Source organism: Pygoscelis adeliae, unplaced genomic scaffold (assembly GCF_000699105.1).
Source record: "Pygoscelis adeliae isolate BGI_AS28 unplaced genomic scaffold, ASM69910v1 Scaffold233, whole genome shotgun sequence".
Taxonomy (NCBI): Eukaryota; Metazoa; Chordata; class Aves; order Sphenisciformes; family Spheniscidae; genus Pygoscelis; species Pygoscelis adeliae.
This window is the reverse complement of record NW_008824421.1, coordinates 624350-634584: the sequence shown is the minus strand read 5'-3', so window position 1 is coordinate 634584 and position 10235 is coordinate 624350. Positions and strand designations below refer to the sequence as shown.

Sequence of the window (10235 nt, the reverse complement as noted above, 5' to 3'; positions counted from 1 at the left end):
CGGGGCTGAGGCGGGCTAGGCGGGAGCGCCGCCATGAGCGGAGCCTGGGGCCTCGGCTAGGGAGCTCTGCCGTCCCTCAATAAACGCTCTGCGCCGAATGTCTCTTGTCCCTTGCAGCACGCTGCCAGCTGGTACCTCCCTCCTTTCTGAAGCGTAACCGGGGAGGGGGTGGAAAGCAAAGGAAGTTTGGTATTTATTTTTTTCTTTAGACTTTGGAAAAGGATTCCTTCTCCCTCCCCCCGCGGAGGGCTGTAGGACAGAGTGCGGTGGCGGAGGAGAGAGGGGCACAGCTGGAAGGGGGCTGTCCGGAGCCTTGCCCCCTCCTCGCCGTGTACCTGGGGGTGCTGGATGCAAGCTCTGCGGAGCTCCTCCAAGCGTAGCAGCAGCGGCTCGGCAGATGCAGATGCGTGCGTGTGTGTATGCTTAACCCTTTCTTGGCTCCTCGGATTTGTACCATGCTGAAGATCCTCACCAAAAAGCTCAGGAACCAGAGTTTGAATGAAATTCAACCTTTCCAGCTAAAGGTAAGAACAGCCGGTTTTGTCTCGGTGTTTTTTTGCACCCTTCAGGTAACTAATAACGGGGCCTTGAGGAGCTAGTAACTTGCAGTGTTTATTATGCTGGGCCAGTTTCCTCTCGGCCAGTGTGCTCAGTAGGAACTGGCCTAGGCTGTACTCCTGTTATTAAAGTCCTGTTCCTTTGCTTTCAGAGTTACCCTGCACAATTCAATAGGTAATACAGAAAGGTGGATAAAGGCAGATGTATCTGTCTGTTCTTTAAAAGTATTTACTTCTAACGGGGTTCACATTCAGCTACATAGGTATTTGCCTGTCTAGTTAGCTTTGTATGTGTGCAATCTGTAGTCTCCCAGCCCTCACCAGGCTAGAAGCCCCCAAACATGATTTGCCTAAAATGCCTTTCAGCTCATTATTTGCATTTCTCTCCCTTCTGGTCCTGAAGGCTGGAATCTGAACTGAAATTTGCAGTCAGGCTGACTGCATGGACTCATGGTTTTCTGAACTCTGCTTACATCCTTTCTTAGCGTTCAAAAGAAAAATGAGGATCACAGATTCAGGATAAGGAATACCTAAGTCCTTCCTGCCAAATGCAAGGAGGAATTTTTGAGCCATTTGCAATGGGATAAAAATGGAGTCGTGAGGAGTTACTTACAAAAAATTACCAGATCCTGATTTGGCGAAAGTGTTGTGAACCAAGGGATACCCCCTGAAATCACCAGTTACTCTGGGTGGGCATCAGTACTGTGGGAAGTGTTAGCACCTGGCCCCAAATCAAAGAAGGGATCTGGGAAAAGTAGCGGCCCTCGTTGCCCGAGTTGGGGGCTGGGGATCTGTATACCAGACTCTAGTGGAGTCTTTTGTATGTGTTACACAGAGGCGGATTGCTGTGTGGCTGCACTTCTGCGCAGTCACTGGACATGCTGATGGCAACTTTGTTAGAAACAGTGCTGATGTTTCCTCAAAGGTTGCTGTGTCTGTGTACTTCTTCCTGCAGGGATTGCATATTCTGTGGTTCTTGGGGGAGGCAGGATTAGATTTTATTTTTGGAAATAAAATAAGGGCAATGCTTTAGGTTGTGGTGGATGGATTCAGTGCAGAATATCTGCAGAGGCAGTGGGGATTTCTTTTGAACACTATTTCTGGGCCTTGTGGCTGTGATCGCCTCCTTTAGCTTTATTGTTTGTCTCTTGGAGCTTCAAGTTGTGAAACCATGAGAATCTTCGGAAGGAGCTCTCAGGGGTATATACAGCCTTCAGGATGCTTGGAGGCATGCAGGAAAACCCCCAGGAGTGGGTATCTGCAGCCATTTTGTTCATTTTAGTGCCAAGGTTTCATGCCACCTGCAAACAGGTGGTCTGCATTTTTGCAGGCTCAACAGAGGAGAGAGACTTAAGCTTGCACTGTTTCTTGCAAGGCCAATGCATAGACCATCAGAGGTAGCTCTGCAGCCTGCCGTGGGGAGTGGTACAATGAGTGGTATACACGTGTATGGGCAGAAAGCCAGACTTTCAAACTGTGGGTTTGTATATGTTTTGTAGGCCTTTGGGGACCATGTGCAGCTGCCTGGTCTTGGTTGAGCCTTGTACCAGCATACTAATTGCTTAATAGAGCGTGCAGTGCTCTGTCTTAGGTGTTGGGCCAGATCTCCTTGCAGGTGTGGGCATGGGATAGGTGTCACAAGCGTCGAGTGGTGTGGGAGCTTTCCGTGGCTGCACTGTGCATGGACCCTGTGACGAGGCCAAGTGTCCCGTACCATCTCCCTCTACTGCTCTTGGATGATGTGGGGCTGCCAGGCCCCAGAAGGACTTCTGCCTTTTCAATTTCCTCACATTGGTCTGTGCCTGTGCAGGTCTGTACGTGTTCTGGCATGTGTGGTACATGCATTATTTAAAAGGTCCAGTCTGCTGTCACTGAAACCTAGCAAAAAGTTAGTTAGGTGTGAGCATAAAATCAGGTCTGTATTATGTAAGTGGAGAATGAGCAACTAATTTGGGTAGAATAAGAACTGATCTGCATCCACCGCCCAAACCAAGAGCTTTCTGAGCTTTAAAAACAGTGTGCTTAGCTGCTCTTCTCCTTCATTACCCACTTGCTTTTGCACTTTATGACCTTTGTTGGAAGTTACCAAATTCAGGGGAAAGCAAGCTGCTGTTGTGTTTCTAGCTTGCAACAGTACTGCCATTAGGCAAAGTCCTGGGAGACTGTCCTTGGGTAAATTGTCAACTCACTTTTGTTAGCTTGGGAGATTTGACCAACCTTGGATGGGCATCCAAGCTTTGGGAATCTTTTCAGGATGATCTCATTTTGGTACCTTGTGTCCCAAATTGGTTTAGTGTGGCTGTGATAGGTCTTCCTAGTCTTCCCCCACTTGGAGAAGCTGAGAGGCTGCCATTGCCTTCTGTAAGTGAAACCAGGAAATATGCAAGCTTTGGGTGTTGATGTAATGATTTTTCTTTTTTCCCCCTACTAAAGTTGATCTTTAGGCAGTTGACAACTAAGGCTGCTCAGAGGGCTTTGACTCAAGAGGTCTGATGGTTCGTGCTGGTGTTGCTGAGGAAGTTACTGTCTGTTTATTGCCCTTTCACCAGAAGTCACCATAATGGGAAGGGAGGGATTGACTGACTGATGCTTCACCCGCTGTTGGGTTAGCGTGTGCTGCCAGCAGTTTCTGGTAAGGGTGCCTGGGCTGTTAAGTATGGTAGTTAAGGTTCAAATTTGAACCCCTAGCCTTGGAAGACTGGTCCTGCTGACCTTGCTGTCTCACCACTGGATGCTCATGCCCCTGTAACGGGGGCAGCTCAGTGGCAGCATGTCCACTCCTGAGCTGTTGCCGTTCATAGTCCAGCCCATTGGCTTAGAGTCCTTCAGCTGCTGCAGCTAAATCCAAGAAAGGATTGTGAATCAGAGCCGTGTGCATCAGCCTGTTGTTCCACCTCTTGCTTCAGTGATCTGGTGTTATTTGCTAGAGATTAGGCCAGATTCAGAAACCTCCAGTTTTTGGCTGGCTGTTAGAAATCAAGAGCCAAAAGCAGATCTGACTTTACAGGTTAGGGCTCATCTTTGATAACAGCTGGCAATTGGGTCTGTTCCAGAGCAGACTTTCTGGGACAGGAGAGAAGAGCGAGAACAGGGGGTTGTGCCATACTGTAGGGAAGTGCTTCAAATAAGGAAAGTGAGAGAGGCCTGTAACTCAAGGCCTGAATCTTTCATTGGTTGTCCAGTATTACAGTCTAGTACAGTTTTTTATTATTTTCTTTCATAGTTTTGGACCAGTAGCCCTGAGAAGCCCTTCCTGAATTATAAGTCAAATTGTTTAAGGAGCTTTTAAAATGCATATCCTGGGGTTGCATGTGGGTTTACATGATGCAGTACTGATACTGAGCCCTTAGAAGTACTCTCCAACCGACTCAGTGAGCCCTCTACAAACAAAATGTCTTGTTCGTCCCTGCTACTTGGGGTAGGGGTTTCTCACACAAATGCATTTCTTCCAAATCCCTCTTCAACTCTTGTGCCCTTGCCCTCTTTGTGTAGTGGCTAAAGTATAGGTGTCTGTTTTCTAACTTCTGCTTGCAAGCAAGCTCCTTGGGGCAGGGAGCATGTGGTTGGAACAAGTCTGTGCATTGCCAGTCAAACTAAGCCCTTAATTAGTGGCCCTAGGTGTTATCAGAATGAAACAGTTGGATTGTGGTTTGTTAAAAAATTAACTGGCTAGAACATGTAGCTGAAGAAAACAGCATTTTAAGGGTGGCAATTCCATTCTAACTTTGCTGTTGACACAACCAGCTTTGGAGGCAATGCAATTGATGTTCTAATCCACAAAAGTTGTTAGATTACTTATGTACTTGGCATATTCCTTTTTGTCCTGGGCAGAGGTACTTAAGACATGTTTGTCATTTCCTTAATGTCGATCAATGAAATGAAGTCATGTGTGAGTCTGTACTGGTGACAGAGAACTGCATTTCTCTGCTACATAATTTTAGCCTTACACTTGCTTACAACGGAACTGTGGACTAGGCACTAACAAAGTCACCGTGTCAGCTTGCTTCACGTACCCTTGCGGCTTGTACCTGTGCGTACACAGTGCTGGGGACCAGCAAGTCAGGTCAGTTTTTTTTGCTGGCATCTGCATTCGGAGTCAGCTATGAGACTCTGGTCTGGCTGGCCAGCCCTGACGAGTGACTGGGAATCATCCCAATCCCTCCAATATGCAGGGGGTTCAGTTGGTTGTGTGAAGCGAACCTCAAGCTTGCAGGCAGTGACTTCTGAGTCACCGTCCCGGTGGTAGCTGGTTATTCTGCAGAGCCAGGAGTGTGTTGTTTAAACTCTTTCTCCTCAGACCAAAAAAGAGTGAAGTAGCATCATTATTGATGCACAGTGGGTGCGCTTTCAAAGAGCTGTGCAAGGGCTCATGCTTTGTATGAATGCGGACAGATTAATTTCCTTCTTTCTTTGGGTTGACTGCTTGTCACGTGCTCAGCCAGCCACTGTTCTTCAGGCTGGCTAAAGACAGCTTGGCACAGTGAAAATTTAGCTTCGTCTGCATCCTGTCATGTATGAAGGTTTTCTCTCCTTCATGGGTTTTTCAGGACATCGCACCAAACAGGTTCATTCCTCTAGGGCTGGAGGACTCTGTTTTACATCAAAGTTTTGCTTTTCTTCCTATTAACACTTGGTAACATTAGATGCTTCTGGTTTGTCTTAATCTCACTCAGGAGGGGGACAAGCACTTGCATGAATCTAAGTGTGTAAGTACAATTTTGGCTATTGGAGTATCTATGAATATGCCTGAAGTTAGGTTTGCGATAATTTGGACTAAAATTATGTTAGTGGATTAGAAATGCTGTGATAGATACTTAGCCAAGACAAAGAATAGAACAGGCAATCCCAGCCACTCAGAAACCTTAAGTTTTTGAGACTTCTGCCTGAGGCATTGTAAAATAATAGGGTTGCAAGTCTTTCTACTTGGCTTCTAAGGTCTGAATCTTCAAGGGCTGTCATCTTTCCTGTGCAGACATCCAGCACCGATAATCTCCTGTAATGACTTAATTCCACAGAGTGGGACTTCAGACAAATTGCAGATATTGCAAATACAGCATAATGGGAAGTTCATTGACATTGGGATAGTTCAGCGAGACATCCTCTTGGCTGGCCTTGTTTATGACTGATATGAAAATTTGGGCTAGATTAAAGAAACAAAAATCCACCCCCCAGTGTCATGAAGAAATCTCATTACTTTTCCTTGTATTTCCCAATTCTTGATTTTTATTTGAATGAAAAATTGAATTCTGAAAATGTAATACTATGTATTTAACTTTTGAATTTCAGTGAAAACAGATTAATCCATTTTGCTTTGCTGGACAGTGCAGTTCTTCATTTCTTGCTGTCATGCACCATCTTACAGCTCCTGAATTTATGTTGCACTGTTTGGGATGCTAAAAGTTTTTCTGAGCAGGAAAACAGCTTATATTTGAACTGAAAATAGAAAGCAGACCCAGGTCATTATTTTAGTTATGGCTCTTGCAAAACAGTGAGTTTACCTTTTTTAAAGTAAAAAGCAAGACTTTAATCCACTTAAGACATCTCTGTGGAGTGGTGGGTGGGCAAGGCACACTCTGCCATGGCATGCCAGTCTGGCCAGCTTCTCTGGCTGTTCCTGGACCATGTCTGGGGTCACAGAAGTGTTGTTGGGATGCCACAATATGGGAACCAAAGGCTGTATTCCCTTCTCAGTGGGAAATGCACTCCTACCCTCAGTGTAGGCAGCACCAACCCCTCCTAGCCCCATGCATTTATCTGTATCCCCTGTTCTCCTGTTCAGTGGGATTCGGGTTGCTGGGTGACCCAACTCTTCCTAGCAACCAGCATCACAGGTATGTGTGCACTCAGGGCTGTTTTCTGCAGCAGTAACTGTTGTACGTGGCCGTGGGCAGAGCCTGTTTGTCCTCTCACCACCGTTGACCAGCAGAGTCAGCCAGCTAAGCTGTTTTTGAATATGCACCAGCACCACCCACAACCGCACAGCATGAACACCCAGGCAAGGATTTAGAGAAAAGCCAATTAGTTGTGACCTTTATCTGCACAGAAAGCATTCCCTGTGCAGTACAAACTCTGCTGTGACCCAGGCCTAAAAGTCAATGTAAAGGACGCATGGCCCAATGTGACCTATGCAGAGCTGTCTCTGTGCCAATCTGGGCACAGGCCTGCCCAAGCTGTGGGGACACAGCACACAGGTGAAACACAGTTCAAAGTCTGGTTTCTTCTGGACGAGCTTGGTCACTGCTTGGGGGTGGACAGCTCAGGGTGCCTCTGGGCATTTCTCCCCTCTCTTGCTATGTTCTTTTTGCTTTTCAGACCCATTATAATCTCTTCCCTGCCGTGGGCAGGTCTGTTTGGACACTGACCTGGCCTCCATGTGTACCCCACTATATACATCAGACTGAATTGTTCAGTTGTTGTAGGACAGGCATTTTGAGGCTGGGGCATCTCAGGAGCTGGCTGAGGCGGAGGGAGCAGATCTTACATGGTGAGTAGTCTCTCTTCCTCCTCTGTAATTACTGCAGCGCACCAAGCACTTGGCCAGGTGAACTTCTGCTGTTCTCTGTGAGACAGCCCTAGCAGCATGGGAATGCTACAACAGGGTACCCTTGTGTGGGTACATCATGTGAAGAGCTCAAATGGTTGCCTCTCTAGTCCAGTCTTGATAGCTTCATGGAGGGTGAAATACTGTGGGCGCTTATGAAAACTTCCTGATGGACCTCAATGTAAGACAGTATCTTGCTTGGAAGATTTGCACCAAAGCTGCCACATAGCTGCATGTGCAGTAATCCAAATCCTGGGTCTTCCTAGTTGTTCTGGGTTAGCATGGCAGAATGCCATTTGGGGTGGCAGGGGCTAAAAGCCTGAAGAAGGTTTTGTGAGTGACTATCAGCTTTGCAAGCAGCTGGTGTGGGACCAGTCTTTGTTGCCAGCCCTCTCCTCCCCCAGCGCTCTTAGTCAGCCAGCCCACCATCCAGGCTCACTATAGAAATAAAGTCCTGCTGCAGAGCCCTTCAGCTTGCCAAGGCTTGAGCTGTGGTGCTGGGAATGGAGATTGATGCCTGTGCCCCACTGGCATGCACCTTCTAAATGAGCGTTGTCAGCGGGGAGATGTGGTGAAACCTGGGGAGGTGCCCCTCAGGCTTGGTAGACTCTGAGGCTATGGATTGCCTTCCGCAGATGAGCTGCCATGGTGTGGGACTGGCATGACTGGGTTGGTTGGTCATTGTACCCAGCAAACACACCTGAGAAAAGCCCTTTACAGCTTTGCCTGGGATCACCTCCCAACCCTTGTTCCAGCATCAGCCCATATGAGAAGACGTAAGAGTTCAGGGCTGAAAACACCTTTGGAGGAAAAGAGGAAACCAGTGCCTGAGCCTAGGTGGCCTGAGGAGGTTTTTATTAGTCATGCCTCCCATTTTAGGGATAAGTTGACCTGAGGTTTGTTGCCTGACAGCAAGGTAGATGGTCCTTGTCTGAATTTAGATTTATGAAAGGACAGGAGATGACTGGATAAAGTACTCCCAAATACCTCAATATTCATTGATGTCCACAATGAGAGTAGATGGACCTTGTTTTCTGACACTTCTAGGGAACAAACTACTGATTGGCCTTGGATAGCTGATTAATTGATTTGACTGGGCTACAAACCTGGTTTTGAGCCACTGATTTCAAGGAGAACACAGAATTCAAGTTGCTGATGGCATCCTACCCCCTCACATTCATTTTGTTCAGAAATCTGTCTCATCTTACTTCTTCCTAATGGGGTCACATTGTTTCCATGATGCAGGCTATTTTTTATTTAACTGATGTCCTTACTTCTTGGCATCAGAGGCCATAATCTGCCAAGCTCTATATGGGTATAAGATGAGACGAACATTTCCTTTGGTTGAATGAGGAATTTCCCATCTTGAGGAGAGGTGCCGGACAGGCAGCTAGATCTTCCAGTTTGCTGAGAGTGTGTCTGGATGTAAGCTGGGAAAATATAAAATAATCCTTCTATATCCTGTCACCTAGTTATTACACACAAAGCCAAGTGGTTGTTCCAGACAGTTGTCTGCAGCCAGACTGTTTTTGTGTGTGGGTTTCTTTTATTTCTTTGGAATAATCAGCTCCTAGGAATAAAGTGGGGGGGGGGGAAAAAAAATCTTTGGCCAAAGGCTAATTAGCAGGCGAGAACAGTGGTATTTGGTGTGGAGCATATGAAGCGACATAATTTAGAGGCTTAAAAAAATCAGCAGCTTACATATCCATGTATATGTTTTTGTTCGTAGAAAACCCTTTATTCTGTCTTGGACAGAACAAGCCATTCTTGGGAAACCCCTCAGTGGTATTTTGCAGAGGGCTGCAGTGCAATGCAACTTTTCCCCTGTCTTTCACCTGAAATAGTATGTGGGGGTGCTGATTTAGTATGTGATGCTTGGACACTGTGTCAGTAGCTACCTGTGGTGAGTGAGGTGAGTTGGATTTGCAAAGAACACTGTTGGGTTTTGTTCTGTGCATTCCCTTGTGTTGTGATGTTGCAAGTAAATGCATGTGCTGTGTGGCCTGCTTCCATGAACGGGGCTTAAGAGCAGCCATCCCATCTTAGACCTACAGTCTGTTTCCCTCGGTATCTTATCTCCTGCAGGTGCCAGGGGTGGGCACCTAGAGAAGACTGTAAGAACAGCACATACTTTTGTCTCAGGGACTTCTTGAGACAGAGCTGCTATCTGTGCATTAGTAGCCCAGTGGACTTCCTTTACCTAAACCTGTCCACTTCCCCACACCAAATCTATGTAGGGTCTTTGCATCCTGAAGGTCCTATGGCAAAAAGCTTCACAACTTAACTACATGTTGCTGAAGGATCACCTGTTGGTTGTTTAGAACCTGCCTCTTACTAATTTAATTTCTTGCTTTCCAGCTCATATATTGGAGGAGAGAGTAAACATTCAAATCTGTCTTTGTGCCACTCATCTCTAGCCCATCCCTCCATGTGCGGAGTGAAGAGACCGCTCCTTTGGACTAGGAACCACTTGGAATCATACAGTGCCTACCAGGAAAGGATCTGGTGCAGTGAGAGCCACTGCAAGTTTTTATATGGTCCTAACTCTTACTTAAAGATGCCTGACCAGATGGATCAAAAATCTGGTCTTGAAGGATTATCCTGTATTACTGGCTTGCTCCATGATAAAAAACAAGAAGTTTAATGTAAATCTATAGAGATAAAACAGCTCATGTCTGCTTGCACTCAGAAGGGTTGATGTGGGATTTTTAGAGGAGGAGAAGCCTGAAATGTCTCATGTGTTCCAAATGCATTTTCCAGCCTGACTGTAAGGTATTGTTCCTTGTGTTTGCAAATCTGGCTAATGTGGTTCTTTATGGCTGAGCAGAGGTGAGTGTTGAGTGAAGTCTCCCAACACAGGCAGCTTCTCCTCAGCTAATGAAGTATCTCAGAGCAATGGCAGTTGCCCTCTCTGGGTCTTTTGAGGAGGGAGTGGAAAAACTGTTACCAGATGTGTTGTTTATGCCAGCTGCTGTCATCTATACTTCCCTGGTAGAGGGGACCCATGCAATGCTGGGGAGTTGCTGTAAACTGTCAGAGAAGCTGGCCTTTGCAAAGGGACCTCTTCTCATCGCAGCAGTGTAAAAACTGAGCTAGGCCAGCGGGGATGGGTTGTGAGTCTGGGAGGAGTCTATTTA

General features: G+C 46.6%; 1 protein-coding gene across 4 annotated transcripts in view; it reads left to right on the top strand.

Moving 5' to 3' along the window:
• The first annotated feature begins 115 nt into the window (after positions 1 to 115).
• LOC103914289 overlaps positions 116 to 10235 on the top strand; it is a 59284-nt gene continuing 49164 nt past the window's right edge. For all 4 annotated transcript variants that reach the window (XR_663458.1, XM_009320903.1, XM_009320902.1 and 1 more), the window contains exon 1: positions 116 to 524. Coding sequence is in view for 3 of the 4 variants with exons in the window: in XM_009320903.1 (XP_009319178.1) it covers positions 420 to 524 (105 nt within the window). In the remaining variant the exon portion in view is untranslated. The remainder of the gene's footprint in view (positions 525 to 10235) is intronic.